We start from the raw sequence: 20,810 nt of genomic DNA, 5'->3' as shown, positions 1-20,810 counted from the left end.
GGTTGATGATGGACTGTCTCTATTTTTCACTCATTATATAAAGTCAAAGTAATTTTGAAACTGAAAGCACCTGGAGAAGGATGATTTCACTTTCACTGTGACTGAGTGTGCAGTGGGAGGGTTTCCTGAGCTGAATAAAAGCAGCAGACACATCCTCCCTCCTCAGTTTGCAGTCCAGCTCAAACTTCACCAAGACTCACCTCGACCTCAGCATGGACCAGAACTTCAACCAAAACCTGGCCGACAACCTGTTCAACCCCGCCATGGCTGGAGGCTTCTTCAACCCAGCTATGGCTGGAAACTCCGTTAATCCAGGCATGGCAACCAGCTATGGTGAGTGTCCAGATGTGTGTGTGTGTGTGTGTGTGTGTGTGTTCTCGTATTTCCATCCTTGTCGGGGCCAAATGTCCCCACAAGGATAGGAAAACCTGGAACGACGTGCCTTGTGGGACCTTTTTCCGGTCCTAATGAGGAGAAACAGTGTTTTCTCGACCATGTTGTTGTTACTGAAAAAAGTAAAAGTGCAAAAACATTTCTTTAGGGTTAGGCTTTGTTGTGGTCTGGGTTAGGGTAAGGGTCAGGGTTAGGAATTAGACATGAATGGGAGTCAATGGAAGGTCCCCACAAGGATAGAAATACAAGACTGCGTGTGTGTGTGTGTGTGTGTGTGTGTGTGTGTGTGTGTGTGTGTGTGTGTGTGTGGTGCATGCGTGCGTGTGCTTCTATTTTTTTACAGTGCAGCTCCATCCAGGGAATAAGGGGCCACTTCCTGCAAATGTTAGAATGAACAGTCTCTCTCTCTCTCTCTCTCTCTCTCTCTCTCTCTCTCTCTCTCTCTCTCTCTCACACACACACTCTCTCTCGCTCTCTCTGATCCATTTTGTGAGGGCAGGGCAGTGTAATAATAATAATAAGTTTTATTTATAACAGACTTTACATTTGAAGTCAAATCTCAAAGTGCTACAATGGGCACAGGGTTAAAAACAACAATAATACATTACATTACAGCATACTGTAAAGTAGGGTGACCATGTTTGAATTTCAAAAAAGAGGACGGGGGGGGGGGGGGGGGGGGGGGGTGTTGCTCGAGACACAAAGACACAAATTCAGATAGGCTTCTGGGCCTCTCGGAGGTTGACGAACATGCTTTAGTATGCTTCAATGATGCGAAACTAACTTCTTTAACAAAATAAAATGAAATGTAAAAACTTGTAACAAAATAATAGCTCTCTTAGACTCTTTACAATATTACATAATGTTCTAAATATCAACTCTTCTGTTAGAAAATCCAACTTCAACAATATATTTCTTAATAAGTGTAATAAGATAGAAGAATATAAGAGTCTCACCAAAATACTAACTTAACAAACAAAAAAGATATATACTTTTAATCTTTGTTTTCTTCATCTTGCTTCTCTTCTACATTCTATTTTTCATCGGTATGTTGCAAATTTTTTTTTTGCAGTTCATCTGAGAGGGTGCTCTTAAAGGTGCATTAAGGAGTTTTACAACCTTAAAAATACTTATTTTCCACCATAAATATGTTACACATTTTAATGATGTGTACAATGTGCCCTGACATATTCATTACCAGTACCTCTAACAGCGCTAAACTGTCACTTGAAAGTCACAGTGCCGGTCCGGCACCAGAGTTTTTTTGGGGAGAATTTGAAAGGAATGACGTAATGCACGCTCCGGCTGGTTAGGTTTCATTTTGTCCGCCATTACTCCACCAGATGCTTAGTGAGCAACAACTGAGCAGGATCTTCCAAAAAGTAAGAACAGACTGGCTTCTAGCACTGCCACAGCTCCACACAGACTCCACCAGGCAGAAGACACTTCAATCTTACTTGAGCGCTTCTAAACGAGTGAAGACGGAGACCCCCTTTTCCGTGCACGCGAGCCACAGGCACGAGTTTTTCACTAAGCTGCATTACGCCCAAGGCCTGCAGGGGGCGCTGTTTCGCATAAAACATGCAAACTCCTTAATGCACCTTTAAGCTGAAGCATTTTCCGTGCTCCGCTGTCGAATTAAGTAGAGAAGGAATTCATCAGTTCTTCATAAATAGTGTTGTAGCGGGGTTAATAAATAGAATTTAGATTGTTCTCCGATCCCATTTTATAGCGATAGGAGGCGGTAATGCGCCTGATGAAATGGTGCCATCCGCCATTAAACAACACAGAAGAAGAAGAACAACAAGAAGCGCTCCGCTGTCTGAACCATAGATATCTTATAGAACACCAGATGCCTCACGGCAGACTCCACGGCGTCCGCAGAGGTCGGCCATCTTTGTACGGGAAAGCTGTCAGAGTTTCAGTAGAACGCAATGTAAGGTTGGTGATCTGTGCAGACGTTTATTCTCTTATTTCACTGATTTTTTTGAATGGATCATCTTAAAGCACTATAAGGAAATTGCTGTTGTGAATCTGAGTTATATAAAAATTGATTGATCAAGAGATTCACTCAGTTGCCTTTTATTCGTTTACCTAATTATATTGTGACTGTAATTCCATTATTTGACTTGAGACTTTATGAGCTCCTTTTATAAATTTTTACAAAGCCTAATTAATTTTTTTTTTAAAACAATGTGTTTTCTGGTGCACTATTTCATGTTTAAATAATCTATGGGGCATTATACATTCACAATAGATTTAATAATGTGGAAGGTTACTGTTTAATGTATTTATTAATGAAAAATAATATAATACATTCGATATAATGAGGTTCATGAGATTTAAGTATTTCTGAAGTTTCAGGTGGGTAAATTGTTCGTCTGCAGCCTCCACTGCAGCCCTGCCACGTCTTAAAATATTTTCACCAAAACTAAAAATATTGACATGTATGGCTTGTCTAAATTATTCGTAAGTGCTATAAATATATCTCAGTGTGAGGATTTGAACATGGAGCCTAATCTGAAGAATATTATGAATATTCAGGATCTGATATATATTTATTATGTATATTTAAGGCATGCCATGCTCATCAAACATATGTCATGTCATTAACAGAGATCTGATGTTTATTAAAAACCAAACCGTTTGAAAATCGGTAAAAATTTGAGCAAGTTATAGCTTGTTAAGCAGTTCATGTCTCATCAACACAATGTTATGAGTGAGCCAGATTCCCATACAAAGATGGCCGACCTCTGCGGACGTCCGACTTCATTGGCCAGCAGCGGAGACGAGGTATCTAGTGTTATATAAGATATCTATGGTCTGAACAGCACCGTCTTCTCTGCTCCGTGTGTGTGTGTGTGTGTGTGTGTGTGTGTGTGTGTGTGTGTGTGTGTGTGTGTGTGCTCGCGTGGCGCAGATCGGCTCACAAGACGCCTCTCGGTAATTAACATCCCGCAACAAAGTATCATAGTACTGTGTGCAAAGCGCTGGTCAATTTACGTTCACGTGCTATGAGAAACAGTGAACCCCGGACATTTCCTTGAATTTAAAAAACCCGCCCGGACTCCCCGGACAGGACGTAAAAAGAGGACATGTCCGGGGAAAAGAGGACGTATGGTCACCCTACTGTAAAGGCAACATTAGCATTGGTATGCCTCTCTCAAAACAGAAGGTCTTAATTCCTTTTTTAAAAGAGTCCACCGTCTGAGGGGTCTTCAGGTGGTCTGGGAGATCGTTCCTCAGGCGGGGAGCTGTGGCTTCCCCCTCGTTTTGAGCCGTGTCCTGGGCTGGACCAGACGCTGCAGCTGGCCTGACCGGTCCGGGCAGAGGTGTGTGATGTGAGCAGTTCAGTGAGGTATGTGGGGGCCAGAGATGGCAAAAGTACCCCAATTCTTTACTTGAGTGGAAGTAAAAGTATCTGTGTAAAAAATTACTTCAGTAAACATGAAAGTACTGGTCCACATATCTACTCAAGTAAAAGTAAAAAGTACAGGCCCTGAAATGTACTCAAAAGTATTATGAAAAGTAAAAAGTATTTTTATTGACCGCTTCAGTACAAAGTTAGAAACCATTTCTACGATGTATGAATATTGACTTAGATGGACCTGGTTTCTAAACTGCAGTGTCAAAAATCATGCTCATAGACCTAACCCTTCAACTTCTTTTTAACAGGAGCCTACATAAGTGCAACACTGTACATGTTTATACATTAATGCATTTGCTTTAATTTGTTTTTTTATCAAAATAAAATAAGATTAACATAAAATGCAATGATTTACTGTGTAATTCAAACAGCTTTCTTTTTAACAAAAATAATATAATTAATTCAAAGAGCTCTCTTTTAATTCACAATGAACTTTTTTTTTTTTTTTGGTTACATATTTTTAACCTGAGTTACACAACACACAGTGGAGAGCGCCTTCTCTCTGCATCAGGGGTGTCAAACTCGTGGCAGAAAAGGCCGAGTGGCTGCAGGTTTTCATTCCAACCAAGCAGAACCACACCAGACTCCACTCATTCCATCATTCCATCCTTTTACACTTGCACAACTTTTTGCCACGATGTTGTCGTGGCAAGGCGTGAAAATCTGGAGTCACCGAACCGGCAGGCTCCCGCACTAATCACGACCAGTTCATGAATAGTTCAGGAATGTGCACGAATGCACGCCCGTCAGTGTCACAGACTGGCACGACGCATTCACGCATAGTTCGCTCATAGTTTACGTGCTTTCTGAATTGGCACGACGTGGTTGTGCAATTTGGCTTGGGCTGTTTGTGAACTATTCGTTGCAGTGCGTGGCAGTGCGTGCCATATGCCACAACTGGCACGCATCCTCCCGCATTGTCCCGGCGAGTTCACGAGGCGTTCACTGACAGTTGGCGCATATTTCACGGCCCAGTCGCGATATTTTGTCGTGAACAAAATTTTGAACATTTCAAAATTCTCTTCCCGACATGGCACGCAGTCCCGACGGGTTTATGCACACTTCACACCACTTTACGAGTGGTTTGCGACTGTTTGCCACTCGATTCGTGCCAATGCGTGCCACAGAATCGTTCAAGTGTAAAATGTAAACTAGCATAAATGTGACTGACTGGCGGGAAGGCAGCCATGTCATGCGCGTCTTTCAAAGTTTTAGTGGTACCCGGAAACAGCCCGGAAACAGCGTCACAGCGAAAAGTAAATAAATAAATTAGTGCTGGGCAATGATTAAATGTCTTAATCGCGATTAATCGCATAATTTTTCAGCGATTAATCATAACTAATCACATTACTCGCAAAATACAATAATGAATTCAAAAGTACTCTGTAATGAGCATCCTGCCCTGAGCCGGGACGGGGATTTTTTTTTTTTTTTTTTTTTTTGCATAACTAAAAATACTAGGTCTATACCAAGATCCCCCCAACACACACACGCACGCACGCGCACACACACACACACACCACCACCACCAAGAGCAGAACAGATGAAAAAAGGCAGTTTGTTCTGAGCACACACTTCCTCAAACTTCATTCTATCTCCGACCCTCAGACAGAAGGCAGGATAAATTCAGTCACGCCGAATTGTGCCTCATACTTACCTTTATTAGGGCAAATTTTGTGTTGAAGGGAAATGTACTTTATTTTGCCTTTTTTCAGCGCCTGAAGACTGCCCAGCGGGCCGAAACGTCGAACCGGCAAAAAAACGCGATTTAAGTTTCACTTTCATTTTTGCCAAATATGCGCTCCTTATTTCAATTTGTGCCTTATACCAGCCTTTTCCTCGTGATTTTTCTGATAATTCGGCCGAGTTCAATATGGCAAATAATGAGGAATGGACCATGTTTCATCGCTAAAAGCGCCGCGGCTGTGTGTGCTTTTTTGATGCTCAGCTGGAGTGCTCTGTGAATGTATGTGTGTGTGTGAGGAGGGGGGGCGCCTGAACGCCTGTTAAAATGTTTGCCTTAGTTATGGAAGCATTGTGTATATTTAAAGAAGTAACGAGCTTTTTGGGAAAATATAAGGAGTAGAAAGTACCAATATTCGGATTCAAAAATGTAGGCAGTAAAAGTAAAAAGTTGTCAGAAAAATAAATACTGTAATGACTCTTGAGTCAGTATTAGTTAAATGTGCTGTTGCACCATTTTTCCTGAGGGTGGCACTCTCGGATTAGAGAGGTGACTGAAGCCAGCCTTTTGCTGTTGTTCATGGACTGTTGGAAAGAGTTAGTTTTTGAGAGATCGGCGTGGGTTACGGCCGCAACATAGCCCTGTGTTGTTGTTTGTTTTGCCTAAGTGCAATAAAAAGAGCCGTGTGGAACGACCTGGAGACGTCTGGTGCTTCGCAGATTGCAGAACGTTACAATACTTATGCTCCTAGACGTTCCTGTCTAAAGAAATTATTTTTCTGTATTTCAACACTGAATGTCTTGAGTTTGAAAAAATAAGACATTTCTTTTTTATGGTAAAACCAAATGTTTTTTGTCTTGTTTTATGTGTGTTTCTTAAACAAAAAAGACTGTCACAATAAGAGTAACATGTAAATTCCAGTACAGGAGAGACTTGGCTTTCTTTACAGTGAAAAAAAACAAAAAACTTGTGATTATCGGTATCGGCCAAAAGGGGGTTTCGATATATTGGCATATCTGATATCGGCAAAAATCCAATATCGTGCATCCCTACTCTTAAAGCTAGGGTTGGCGATCTTGGAAAACTAGCATGTAGCACGAATGTAGCATCTCCCAAGGCTCCGCCCAGCTCCCACCCCATTGGAGGAGCTCCATTGGGAGCGGAGACGCAGAGACGTTCCGCGCGCGATGCACGCAGCACTTCCGCGTCCAGTGCGTTCCTCGCGTAACCTGTCCTCAGCGCTTCGTTTCTTCGTTTTTCTTTATTTGCACTATGCCAAGTATGGCGCACTCACCGGTAAGTAAAGCCCCAAACATTCTTCTCCGCCATTCTGCAACGACGCTCCGTCCTTCTACGCGCGCACTGAATCAGGGTCAGTGCACGCCATTGACATGTACGCGCAGGGGGCAGGTCGAACGGCGAAGGGATTTGATTGGTTTAAAAAAAGGTGTCCCGTCAAGACGATCGGTTGCTGTTTTTCCCGTTTTACTCCTGCTGTAGATAGCGGATATTTTCCAAACTACTTTAAGAACACGCTATGAATTGTTTCCCATCGGGTCATGAAGATCATTTTAACCAGTATTTAAAAAAATGTATCTCATTCAAATCGCCAACCCTAGCTTTAACCTGTTCATGTTCATGGGACCACTGGAGTCAGTAGTCCTCGTTCTTTTTGGACGAGAGCAGGAGAGCAGGTCTTGTAGTGAATTTTATTTAAAAAATGTCCGAGGCCAGCTGCAATGTAAAAAACCCAAGAACATATTTTCCAGAAAATCTTCAATTATATCCACTCTTGGTTCTCCTAGGAAAAACAGACACAGAGTCGGAGTCAGAATGCAAGGAGAGAACTTTATTTCTAAAGCTCCCGGCAGCCAGCTCGACCATCTGAGACTGGCGCAAAGACACACCCTCACCCCTGCCCCTTTGATGCCGTTTCTGGAGGCACTGCTGTCTGCTTGACTGCATGACACGTGACATGACTGCACACATCTTGGCACAGCTGCCAACCTGTTGGTTCCCTTTTTCCTTTTTTCTTAATGGTGCCCGGTCCTTGACCCCATCCCAGTCCTCCTTATCAGGACCTTCAAACTCTCCATACATCTCACACGCATGCCAGGTACTTTCCAACACTGCTTGCCAATTGGGTGCCGTTTGTGAAAAAAGAAAAAGAGAGGCAGAGATGCAGGTGGCTCTTGCTATTGAAAAAGTAAAAGAGACAGGCAGACTTGGTTTTTTCTCACACATAATACATCTTTTTCCACACCTGTTTACACAAACACACTGTACCTAAACAGAGACATGAATAATATGAAAAATACTAAATAACATATTATAATGAATACTAGATAAGCATGATATGAAGAATACTATATAATTATTCAACAGTCTCCATCACAGGACCAACACACACACAGCCACACACACTCACATTCACACCGAGGGCTCTACATTGGTAGACTGCGCCCAGTCTATGCGCGGTCTAGGCGGGCTGTCGGCGCAAGAAGTCAACGGGGCGTGTCCAGCACATTTTGCTACACTCATGAACAGGCGCAGAGCGGCACAGTCACTCCTCCGTCCCGCCCACCAGCGCAGGTGTCGCAAGAGGGAGGAGAGAAAGTGGGTTTAACCCAGCTGAGCCAGTGGTGGCTCCAGGAATTTATAATTGAGGGGGCAACAGGGGGGCACGGTTACTGGTTGGGGGGGCACAAGTTTGCGATCGGGGTTCTCGTACCCATTTTCAAAAAATGCAGTTCTTATTTCAATGGTCAATAAAAAACTGATTAAAACTGCGGTTACAAGCTATTTATTTGTATTTTTCACAAACATACTGTGATTGCTCTTTGCCCATTTGCCCATGAGCTCTTCCCCAGTGGCGCTCCAGCTCCTACCGTATCATCCGCGCCCTTGTACCTTCATCTTTGGCCACCACTCCACTCCCCAGTCCAGTCTATTCTTTGTTGTATTGTTCACAGTTGTGATTTTCTGGAACATATATGGGTTTATAGGTTAGACATTTTGCTGAATAATAGAGAAAACCACACTTGGGGTTGAAATGTTTCTCTTACCAACACTGACTGCTCTCTTGCCCGCTCTTCCACCACTGTCCTCTCACTTCTTATGCTCCACAATCAGATGTGATTTTCTGCAAAAGTTAGGACATCATCATGTTTATGCAGTACAATATAAACTTGCTACATATAAAACAGACAGTTTACTCACCACTTAAAAGAGAGTGATCCTCCTGTTCTTGTGGCTGGTTGCAAAGCGGTCAGTGACTGCACCGACATCCATCTCTTTTGTTCTTCTTGAGTTGATTGCCAGCACACCAAGACTGCTGGTCCGGGCATCTCCACTTTTGTTTCTGAGGTAGGTTTTTAAGTGTCGTAGGCAAGAAAAGCTTCTCTCACAGGCAGCTGTTGATACAGGCAGTGTCATGGAGATGCACACAAGTTTGCATACATCAACAAAAGCCTCCTTAAGAGCTCCAGCATATCATGGGTGCTGTTGACAGTCACACCATTTTGTTTTTTTTTTGGTCAATTAGACGCTTCAGCTGGTGCAGTTCTGCTGAAAGGTTGTCTTCAAACCCACCATAGTGCTTTGCCATAGGGAGAAGGGTATCTTTGTGCAGGAAGGTCTTGTGTTTAGGATTAGTAGCTGCAACTCCTTTCATAATGTGGCAACTCTCAGCCGAGAAGCGCCTGTTCAGCTCACTGATTAATCGATCGATTACAGGAAAAAAGCAGTGGATTTCATAGTCTTCCGAGTTCTCCAGCATGTCTTTTCTTGTGTGGCTCTGAACATGAAATTCCTGCAAGTGGCGTGGTTGAATTATTTTCCTCTTCTGTTGGTGCTGCATGTTATTGTAAATGCCAAGTCTCTCACACATGTCACTTGCACACTGCCAGAGTTGGGTACATGTTTCAGCACTGCGTTCGTCTTTGAGTGTGTCCATCAGTGCTCAGACCAAATCGATGGCAGATGCCAAATCCAAGTCTGGGGCTTGCAATTGGTCAGACAAAGACTTTGTGAGCCCAAATATGTCTTCCAGCATGTAGGTTTGAAAGACAAACTGTGCATCAATCAAACCATTCAGTGATTTAGCTTCAATGGCTCTATGGCCATTTGACTGATTGCTGATTTCCTCAAGAGTGGCTAAGATGGCAGGGAGGGTTCGCTTTATAGCCCAAAGGGAATAGTACTGACAGGTCCATCTGGTGTCTGACAGGCGTTTAGTTCCACAGCTCTTTTAGTAGGTTCGAGGAATCTGTTTCTCCATAAACACCTTATGAGTTACTGATCCAGGAAAAAAGTTGTACAAGTGAACAGTAGCAAAACACTCAGCAACTGGTTTAATATTGTGGACACGGTCAACCAAAACGAGGTTCAATCTGTGTGCGTGGCAGTGGATGTACACTGCATGTGGAACTTCTTGACGAAATCTTTCTTGAACACCGTTGTTGCAGCCAGACATCACAGAAGCTCCATCATAACACTGGGCAACACGTGCACTTTTGTCTATGTTAAATTTAGCTAAGGCCTGTTTCACTGCTGTGAGCAATGACTGTGCATCCAAACCATCAGCAGGAACAAAATCCAGAAACTCCTCATGTATCTCACCACAGTGTAGGTAACGCAGAACAATAGATATCTGCTCTTTTTTACTCACATCTTTGGTTTCATCCACCATTAAAGTGAAGTGTTCTGCCTCTTTAACCTCATTGCTAATTTGCTCTCTCACAATGCTCGCCATGATATCGATTGACTCATTTTGAATGTCATGATGGACATATTTTGCATTACCAGGCCCACCAGATAATTTATCAGATACAACACTGTCAAATTTGCCCAGTAAATGTAGGAGTTGAAGGAAATGACCTCTGTTTGTGGATTGTTGATTCTCTCTGTGGCCTCGTTGACCAATACTTTGACATGCTGTAAATCGCAGAGACTCAACAACTGCTCGCATGTACCTCCTGTTTTCTTTCACAATCTTGCCATGTCTAGCATCCAGTTGTGTTAAAATCTTAGATCCACTTTTTTCTCTTTTCCTAAATTCACACCATCCTTCCATGGCCTGCTTGTGGGAAGCCCTGAATTATGTTGGGCCATTTTCTCTGGTCCTTTCTTCCAGTTTCTGAACCCTTCATGGGTGAAGCTTCTTTCTTTGTGAACGCCACTGCCAGGTCTGTGCACATTATGAAAAGAATGACGACAGGCGAAACAAAAAGCTGCGTCAGCTAACAGAATATTCCAGCCAAGGAAACTGTTTGAACCACGGGTAATTAAAGCTTGAGGACTGCTGTGCCTGCGTACCAAAAGTACGACGTGGGAATGACTTGAGATGAGGCTGCCGTGGTCCTTCAGAGGGTAGTTTGCTTATATCGGCAGCAGCGTCCGTCCTTCCCGCTGTCTGAGGCCCCCGCTGCCCGGCATCTTTCTTGATGTTCACCTGTCTCCTCTGTCCGCTCTGGCAGCTGTTCCTGTTCCTCCTCCTCCCTCTCCTCCTTCTCCGAGTCTGTTGCGTCCTGTTTCATGAAGTTGGGCTCGCCCTCCACCACCTCAGCAGGGAGATTTGTTGCCTCAATGCTGCACTGCTCCTCATTTGTTCTTGCCTTTTTTTCAGGTATCACAAAGCGATCCATTTTTAGCTGTAGCTAATCCGCCTCTCTCCAACAAGCTGCCCGCGGCACTTCTTCTTCTTCTTTGGAATAATGGCGGTGGCGACCAACAACTTAGGTGCATACCGCCACCTACTGTATCTCTTGGTAAATGTACGACCAATGAGATCGCTCGTAAGGAAGTGACATTCAATGTGCACGCGGGGTAGATTTAACAAGGAAATCATTTTTAATGAATTATTTTTCATTATTTTTCTTGTGTTTGTGAGTATTGTTATTTACATTTTTAAAATTATTAGAAGGAAACATTTATATAGAAGTTCGGCAGAGTGGAATTGGGGGGCAGGTGGGGGGGCAAGGCGTTGCTTTGGGGGGGCCAATGCTCCCCCGCCGTCACTGAGCTCAACATAATTTGACCAATCAAATGAACACCTCTCCTCTCCTCATTTTCAAATGCACTGCAGCGAAGCTCACTGCTAACTTGAATAAATACATTTTATTTCCTGGCCGCTCTTCCACATCCCAGACTGTCTGAGGGGAACTAAGCTTATTTCTGCTTCTTTGTGTCACAATTCAGGTTCAGATGCACATAATAAATGAAAAACTATCTGTCTTGTAACTTTAAAGACTTAATGACTTTATTGTTTGCATATGTGTGTACAGATTATTTATTGATTAAATACAACCAGCAGCCCACCTCCCACCCACCCCCACTCACCACTCAGAAGCAGAAAAACAAAGCAAACTCCAATACTAAACCATAAACCCACAATGTATATAATTTTTTATATATATAATTAATTTCTTGAAGCACTTGGGGAGCTGGACAAATGAAATAAAAATGCAGACATTTCTACATTTAGAGGCTGATAATCCTTTCTCAGTGACTGAAGGCCTCTACATGCTCCATGAGAAGGTTCAGCTGGATGACAGCAGCAGAAAGTTCCCCTGCTGCTGCTGACATTTCATCCTCCAGCAGAAGAGAACTCCGAGGCCACGACCCCTCACTGCAGGCTGGCATTCTCCTGATGCTTCCAGAGACCTCGCCCAAAGGTGTAAGAATTGATGAAGGATTTATTATTGAAGCTTGCATTTGATTAGCAAATATTAACAGATGAAGAAAAGAGGAGTCCAGTCTCCTGGTTCAACGGAATTCACAACTTCACCCGTCCTCATTCAGGTATTGGTGATCAATTACTCTCTTGTCTGTACATAAAATAAATAGAAATAAGCTCATTTTTGCTCTGCAAAAGCTGTAAAAGTTTATTGTTTTTATGGCTAGGAGGTTACAAGATGGTAAACAGATCAGAGAGGAGCAGATTTGACAGCAAGAGCTTCATCTGTTTCTCTATTGTTCTTTTATTATTAAATATTTTATTTTTCCTCTATTTAGCCAGCAATTTTTATCCCAAATTTTTTTTCTGTTTTTTCCAATCTATAAATGTGTATTTCATTTTTACAATGAAAAAAATTCTCATGTATTTCAATTTTTACAAGATTTTCTGTTCCTGCTTTGACCATCAAATCATCAGGAATTAAGACGTCTTGTGTTTTATTGATCCATCGATAGATCCAGTCGCACGCTGAAGGAGAAGCTCTATAACAGGCAAGGCATTGAAAATGATTTGATCATGATCTGTACAGATGCAGCTGCAGCGCCACCCACCAGATACATCCACCAACACCTGCTCTGCAGTTTGGTTGTGGCAAGGTGGAGGAGCTAGAGAGTGGAGGAGCCAGAGGGTGGAGGAACCAGCAACCTCCAGGACCAGAGAGAGACCGTCGGACCCGAGCATCTCCAGCAGCCCGGGAACAAGAAACGACTGTCTTTAGATTTCCAGACTCCTCCAGGACTTGAGCCTGGCAGGAGGGGATTATCGTAATTAATTATTTTTAAAATCAAGAATCCAACAAAAATATGTGAATAATTTCTACCATGCCTTTTAAAGAACCTTTAATTAGAAATATATATATATATATATATATATATATATATATATATATATATATATATATATATATATATATATATATATTTTTTTTTTTTTTTTTAATTCTGGTTCATTATTTTTTGGAGAGATGTGAGGACTATGCAAGTTGTTTTTTTTTTTTTTTCGGGGATATGAAGTGTTTGTGGTATCTTGGCAAGCCATTATGTTTGAAAACATGTTATCAAAGTCATGAAATCATCCTTTGAAAATGTGTTCGCTTCATTCATTAAATAAAATCAGTTTAAAACACAATCTGAGTCCAGAATAATTTTCAGTGTAAATAACAAAAACAGGCAGTTCTCCATTGAATATTAGCCATAAAAAGCGGTACAAGTAATGTAAACATGTACGTGGACAGTTAAAACATTGGAAAGATGAATTCAGCTGATTTTATGAGTGATAGTTGGAAAACTGCTCTCTGCTCCATTTAATAAATCACGGTCTCTTCAGTGGCTCCACTTTGGCACCAGTCTGCTAAAAAAAACACTCATTTTAGGATTGCAATATTTTTTTTCAGATTTGCCCCTTTTTTTCCGTGTCTTTCCTTTTACCATCCCTTTTTATTTTATTTTACCAAGAATTCGACTTAGGCCACGGTAGAAAATAACGGAGAATTGACCGTGGTTCACTGCAGCGCTGTCAACGCAAAGTTCAGCGGACTTTTGTCTGCAGCGCGACCCGCTGCTCCGTGCACGGCGCGTCCGGTCCTGGGAGCCTGGAGTCAGCTGGGAGCCTGTCACTACCACATCAGAAACACACACACACAAAATAAAAAAATAAAAAAATGAAGGAAAAAAAAAACTTTTGCGCCTTCAGAGGCATGGGCAGACTTTCCAAAGCAAAACAAAACATTTAAAATTCTGGTCTAAACTATCTATCTAATCTATGGACAAAAATAATGATTTAAGATATTTAGTAGCTTTTTTTGCCACAGACTGTAACTTACTGCTCCACTCTGGTGTCAAAAGTAAAAAAAACAAAACAAAAACAAACAAAACGAAACAAAACCCACATGTGAATAAGCTGAATGATTATCAAATGCTAAAATTATAAATTATATGAGTGGTTCTCTAATTAGGGGTACATTTCATGTCCATGAGTAGTATAGGCCTAACTATTATATTTCTGTTAAAAATTCACTTCTGTCAATGAGTATTGTGCACTGGGAGACTGTTGCCTGTTATTTAGTACAAAAAAAAATCACCAGATAAATTATCAATTTAGCATAAAATGTGTTTTCTATACTGGGGTGTGCTGATTTTGTGCTGTCCGAATTAGTGACTGTCAGGTTTTGCTCCTCCAATTTTTAAATCATAATGTAAAAAAATGATTAAAAATTGATTGATATTTGTCAGCCTTTATCTTAATAATATTGAACATTATTTAAAATTAATAAAAGTCTCAGAAAAGAAAAAATAAATACATTTTAAAAATCAAATTATGCTGTCCGGGAAATCTATGTCAACTGTGTTACTTCTTCAAACCCCTCCTCTAAAACCGTAATGGTTGGCTCCAAAGTCACCAAGTCAACAGGATGTGATGTCATTATCTGTTTTGGTGGGAAATATCAACAGAGCAGGGCAAGTGTGTGCTTGCTCTCTTCGATATTTCATTCCCGTCTTCCCTTAGAGTGGGAAAATTGATCGTCAGCTGTGTTACCATTATATTACAGTGACCTTTGTTTCATTATGAGATTTTAAAATATAAGTAGAAATTATTGAGAGACATTAGTCGATCAAAGGAGAGTGTTGACAGACTCAAGCTAAGCAGCTGGCGTGGAGCCACAAAATGGCTGAAATGTCACGTTTTACCGTTTCCTGTAACACAGTTGACAGGAAATAACACCGTTGACAATATTCCCAGCTTTGTTCATAAATATAGTGTAGTTGCACATGCATAACTCGGTAATTAAATAGATATTACTTGCTGTTCTTGAATACACCTCTAGGTGCTACTTGGACACATCATCAGTGATGAACCCGAGGTCATAGGGTGTTTCGGGTCTTTGATCATCAAACACCCTCGCTCGGGCGACCCAGCCGGGCGTGATCAGCCCCCGACTTGTGTCTAAGTGGCCCACTCCTCCACGGATCCCCCCTCGTGATCCATAGCCATCGAGAGGCTTTTTCCACAGCCTCAGTGATGTTTTTGATGGCTCTTCGGCACAGCTGCCCTTTTGCTCCAAGGAGTTTAAGGGTTCGGGGTAGTGACTGGCCAGCAAAACCCGACACCCCACCTCGACTGGTTCGCAGCGGGCTTTCCAACCATTGCTCCGGCACTCAGTCACTAGCTCTGCGTATTTGGCCCTCTTGCGCTCATTGGCCTCCTCCAATCTGTCTTCCCAGGGGACGGTAAGCTCGACCAGGACCACTTGCTTAGGTGACTCTGATGTTAACACCACGTCTGGGCGGAGTGAAGTGGCCAGGATGTTTTCTGGGAATTTGAGCTGCCTCCCCAGGTCGACTCGGAGTTTCCAGTCTCTTGCAGTGCTAAACATGATTAAGACAAGATTAACCCATACAGTACACATATACAGGGATTACAGTGACTTGGAATTTCTGTATTTCCAATATCAGTCCCTCTGGAAATAAGCGGGGCTTGTCAAATTTCATTTTTCACATTGTTTGGATGTGGTAGTAAAGGACTTTTGTGGATATTTTCATATCACCTTTTATCATTGTAACACATTTTGCAGTTTTCTGCAGAGACTTTGATTCAGGTATGGCTATTGAAGTGACAGTGTAATGTATGTTTTAGGGTGATGGTGTGTTATGATCAACCTTAAATACAGTAACAATTATTTGTGAAATAAGCTCAGAGGTTTTAAATAAATTATACTATTAACTGCAACTAATATATAATCAAAAATACTTTTACAAAGAAGCTCCCTCCTTTCTACACGGTATGTCCTGTCAACCGTGTTACTTCTGTCAATCGTGTTACTTAATGTCAACTGTGTTATTTACTACTTTTTATGTTGTCAATCAATAAGATGTTGACGAAACCATCTAAAATTTATGAAGGGCATCACCATTGATAGAACTCATATATTAGGATAATGGACATACTGTAAATATCAGTGTTATGAGCATTTATGAAGAATAATGTTCAACCGTTATGATAGATATCAATCAGATGACATTAAAACAGCTAAAATTTCATATTTTGAAATTGATCAGACAGCCAATATCATAAACTCTGGTTATTGTACTCAAAATAAATTAAAACATGGTTTTATTAAATGTGTACTACTTCATTCATGTTTTGTGTGAGCTTGCATTTGTCCGTAACACCGTTGACAAGCTAACAAATAAATTGTGTATTATAATTATAATAAAATCAAAATGATCTTAATTGTAGCAAATACTGAATTTAGCACACTTGGAGGGTACACCATGGATACAAGTCATTTTTTAATCAAAAAGGTGTATTCAATTTTTCACCTTATGTGCGATGTGAAATGTACCCTTAATATGAGAATCACTCAAATGTTTCACTCTTCTGTACTGTACCATTTAAATTTTCTGACACTCCTCACAGTCTGTGCTGCGTGCAGAGACATCCTCCATAATTATTACAAAAGATTTAAATAAAAAATATAGATATATGCTTCATGAGTGATTTTGTGTATCTTTCATGACACTGACAAGCTGAAAACCTGTCTGTGAGGTTTTCTCAGACAAATTATCATCTTCCCTCCCCTGCCTGCCAGTTTCTGCATGAAATTATCACTGCGCCCAGCTGATTCTGTCGATACCTCCCCCTGGTGCGTGGCCACGCCCATCTCGGCGCAAGCGCAGCAGACCGGCGGTCAGACACCAAATACGAATCCGCCTCCGCCGTTTTGCCGTTCTCTGCGTTGCGCCGTGAAAATACGGCCCCTCGAGGCCATGTAGGGCCACCAGTTCACCTCGCATGAGGGTTTTTGGACCGTTTGAGGAAACTGGAGTTCCCAGAGGGAAACCACGCATGCACAGGGAGAACATGCAGCCTCCACACAGAAAGGCCCCAGCTGGTATTTGAACCCAGGACCTTCTTGCTGCGAGGTAAAAACTTGGTAAAAAGTGATAAAGAGTTCAAAGACTTCTGCTCAGCTGCTGTTCTCCACTCTGCAGATGGCTCTTCTCTGCCTCGCTCGTTACTTTTTTTTTCTTAATTAGTTTCTAAACAAACAACAGAAACAGTTGCTCAGACAGAACAGGTGGGACACAGAAAATATGGATATGACAAAAAAAAAAAAAAGATTAAAAAAAAGGGCAAAGTGCCAGGCTCAAAACTAGTAAGATGGAAAACCCTTCAGCACACAGGAAGCCAAATTAGGACCAATGAATCTTAAATATGGATCCTAGATAGAATAAAAGGGGTCAGAGGAAGAATTAAGCATACATGTCATATATATTAATTGGGAATATATTCAAGTACAGAATTGTGCCATGAGTTTTTGGTTGGAACAGAGTCTGTCATCCAAAAATGCAGTATATTCTTTCTCCCAAAAAAAGTTAGCAAGTTAAACCAGGCATGGGCGAGTTACATGATGGAAAGGGCCACATTTTTCTTGATGGCCCCGGCGGCGGGCCATGCTCCCGGGAAATTGTTGTGTGTGTGTGTGTGTGTGTGTGTGTGGGAGGGGGGTTCTGCAGCAGCGTGCCCCTCTCTCTTCCGCACTGGTGGAGGCTGGAGCCGCGGACGTGCCATCTGGTGGCCGTACGGATGGCCATCCCTGAGTTAAACAGTCGCTTGTGCTTAGACTTAACACGTGGGTATGGTAGACCAAGAAGGAGATGTATAGGATCCAGGGGTATGGGTATATTGAGGATGAGATATAGGTCTTTAACCACTTTTGACCAATAACTGATTATTTTGGGGCATGACCAAACACAATGAAAATAGTCACCAACCTCTATTTTACATTTCCAGCAAAGTGCAGAGTAATTTGGATCTATCTTATTTTTGACAACATGAGTGATATGTATCCAATGTAAAATCTTAAATTGAATTGACTTTGTTCTGTTACAAATGGAGATTTTTGCCGCCCCACTCCATACTTTACACCAGACCTCTGGATCAATTACAGTATCCATTTCTTTTTCCCAAGATTGTTTTAAAGACAATGTTGCAGGGGGGAACTGTAGAAAACAAAGCTTTGTAAAATATGGAAATTGATCTTTTTCCAGTGTGTGAGCAGATTGCCTTCTCAACAGTGGACAAATCATTTTGTAAATTGGTTTTCTTGATCAGATGGTGCTTCTCTGCCTTGCTCATTACTGGCGTCAACTGCAGCCAATGAGGAGCTCCTGCTTCTCCCTCTGCTTCACCCTCACATCATTATCCAATAGTGTTACTTTTCACACATCTGATCAATGATTTCAATTTCTTATGGGCTGCACGAGCTATAGGCTACAAACAGACTAAATTATTAAAACAGTGTGATTATAATTCTCTTTTTTTATATTTAAATAAAGAGGCAGCCTCGCTCACAATGATTTTTTTTTAACTTTATGGGCCAACTTCAATTTGCAATATGCAATTTTTATATTTTTAAAAGCTACAGACTGAAACCTTTTAAGTATTTGCATGTCAAATTAACTAAATTGTTTTAGTATGACAGTATTTATCTGTTTTTGTGACTAACACTTAACACAATTTAACAAATATTGGATTCTAATCAAATGTTGTTGTAAATATAAGTAAAACATTCTGTTTGATGGTTTACAAAACTTCAGTGATTTAAACCCAAAATCACAGATTTTGGGTTTACAGTACTTTTCTGGATATTGGGATATTTCATGGTTTTTATGTATAAGTCATGGTCATTTTTTAGTGTTGGATGAGAACTAACAACTGTAATTCATTGAAGGTCACCAAAAAATGTTGCTTTGGGCTGACATTGGCCTAAAAATCTCTCTCTCTCTCTTTTCTGAGTTTTTTTTTTAATCTCTCATCCTGCAGAAACTGTTCAACCCTGTGTTTAATGTCCAGCAGGATGTAACTTGTCCTTCTTTCTCTCTGTTCTCCACACAGATTCTTACTTCACCAACAACAATGAGATGAGGATCGTGATGGTGGGGAAGACTGGAGTCGGGAAGAGCGCCACAGGAAACACTATTCTTGGCCGCCCGTACTTTCAATCCAAGTGCAGTCCCAAGTCCATGACGGTGAAGTGCTCCAAAGGCGAAGCCACAGTGTTTGGTCAGCAGGTGGTTGTCATCGACACTCCAGGCCTGTTTGACACCAGGTCCGGCATGGACAAAACCACCAAGGAAATTACCCAGTGCTTCTCTTATGCTTCTCCTGGACCACACATCTTCCTGGTGGTCATCACGCTGAGCAGATTCACAGAGGAGGAGCAGCAGACGGTGCAATGGATCCAAGAAATCTTTGGCCAGGCTGCAGACAAATACAGCATGGTTCTCTTTACTCATGGAGACCGTCTGGAAGAATCCACCATCGAGGAGTTCCTGGCTGAAAGCCCAGAGCTGCAGGAACTGGTGGCCAGATGTAACAACCAGTACCACGTCTTCAACAATGAAAACAAAGATCCCTCTCAGGTCCAGGAGCTGCTGCAGAAGATCAGAAACGTGGTGCAGAAGAGCGGAGGAAGCCACTACACCAACCAGATGTTCCAGGAGGCTGAGAGGGCCATCGAGGAGAAGAAGAGACGCATCCAGGCGGAGAAGGAGGAGAAAATACGTAAAGAAAAAGAAGAAATGGAGAGGAAGCTGAAGGAGAAGCATGATAAAGAGAAGCAGAGAATCAACCGAGAACCTCATTACACGCAAGCCAGAAATGATGCAGAGGGTATAAATGTTTTCCGCCCTCTGGTAATAGTTGGAGACACCATTCTCGGGGTAGGGGGCAGTCTTGTTCAAGGGGTTGACAATCTGGGAAGGGCCATTGGAAGTTGGTTTTCATAAGAAGTTGCAGGTCCTGCTTTGAGAGAGTGGAGGTGGAGCTCCTGCAGGTTCCTTCAGATCATCACACTGCCCCCTGGTGTCCATAGAAGGAAGTCTGAGCAGATGTTTATCATGGAGGCAGGCTGATGTTTGTTACACCTCTCTTTCTCTCAGTATTACTGTTTTCTTTTTCTCAAATAGCCAGAAAAAGGAATGTTCTCAGATGTCTCTGACACTTTGTTCTTTTTTTTATGAAGTTATTTTAATCTTCTTCGTCTGATTTCTTTGGTTACTTTTTAGTCTAATTTACAGTTAGTGTTACAGGTGTGGCTTAGTGGTGCTGTAGCCCCATGGAATCAGCATAGCACCCCCAAGAAGTACATTTTAATAATAATCTAAAAAAATGTGGATTATTTTGACTGTTTCTGTGTGAACAGTAATTTGTTGTCTGGTTAATCTGATTCAGCCCAGTGAGTACAGCACATCCATTAACTTTCTGCTTACTTCCTGTTAACCAGCGCTCTTGTACTGGAGTCAATGAATGTAAATTAGTGTTAAAAATGAAAACAGCTAAAATGTCTGCATGTATTCTCATCATAATAGTATACTGTCAATATCTTTGTGGTTGAGACCCAGATTCTGACTCCTTCTAGTTATCTCTATCCAATCCTTACTAATATATCATCACATGTATGAAACACAATATTATTCTTTCAGTGGAGGTTTTGGTTCCTGGTAGCACGAGTCTGATTTGTGTATGAAGCCCAAACCTGCTGTGTGTTTTGCTTATGGCTGATTCTG

General features: G+C 41.7%; 1 protein-coding gene across 1 annotated transcript; it reads left to right on the top strand.

Annotated features, from left to right (window-relative positions):
• Positions 1-184: 184 nt before the first annotated feature.
• LOC115390436 (GTPase IMAP family member 9-like) lies at positions 185-20,398 on the top strand. The gene is made up of 2 exons (XM_030094311.1): positions 185-333; positions 19,138-20,398. The coding sequence occupies exons 1-2, from the start codon at positions 213-215 to the stop codon at positions 20,028-20,030; spliced, it is 1,014 nt and encodes a 337-aa protein (XP_029950171.1). The 5' UTR covers positions 185-212; the 3' UTR covers positions 20,031-20,398.
• Positions 20,399-20,810: the final 412 nt, after the last annotated feature.

The sequence above is a fragment of the Salarias fasciatus genome, chromosome 6 (assembly GCF_902148845.1).
Source record: "Salarias fasciatus chromosome 6, fSalaFa1.1, whole genome shotgun sequence".
Taxonomy (NCBI): domain Eukaryota; kingdom Metazoa; phylum Chordata; class Actinopteri; order Blenniiformes; family Blenniidae; genus Salarias; species Salarias fasciatus.
The sequence above is the reverse complement of the archived record's forward strand: the minus strand, read 5'-3'. Positions and strand labels throughout refer to the sequence as shown.

Excerpts from the sequence above, each read along its gene's own strand:
- LOC115390436 (XM_030094311.1), top strand. The coding sequence starts at position 213 with ATGGACCAGAACTTCAACCAAAACCTGGCCGACAACCTGTTCAACCCC. Across the intron at positions 334-19,137 it reads AGGCATGGCAACCAGCTATG|ATTCTTACTTCACCAACAAC; the intron begins GTGAGTGTCCAG and ends TTCTCCACACAG.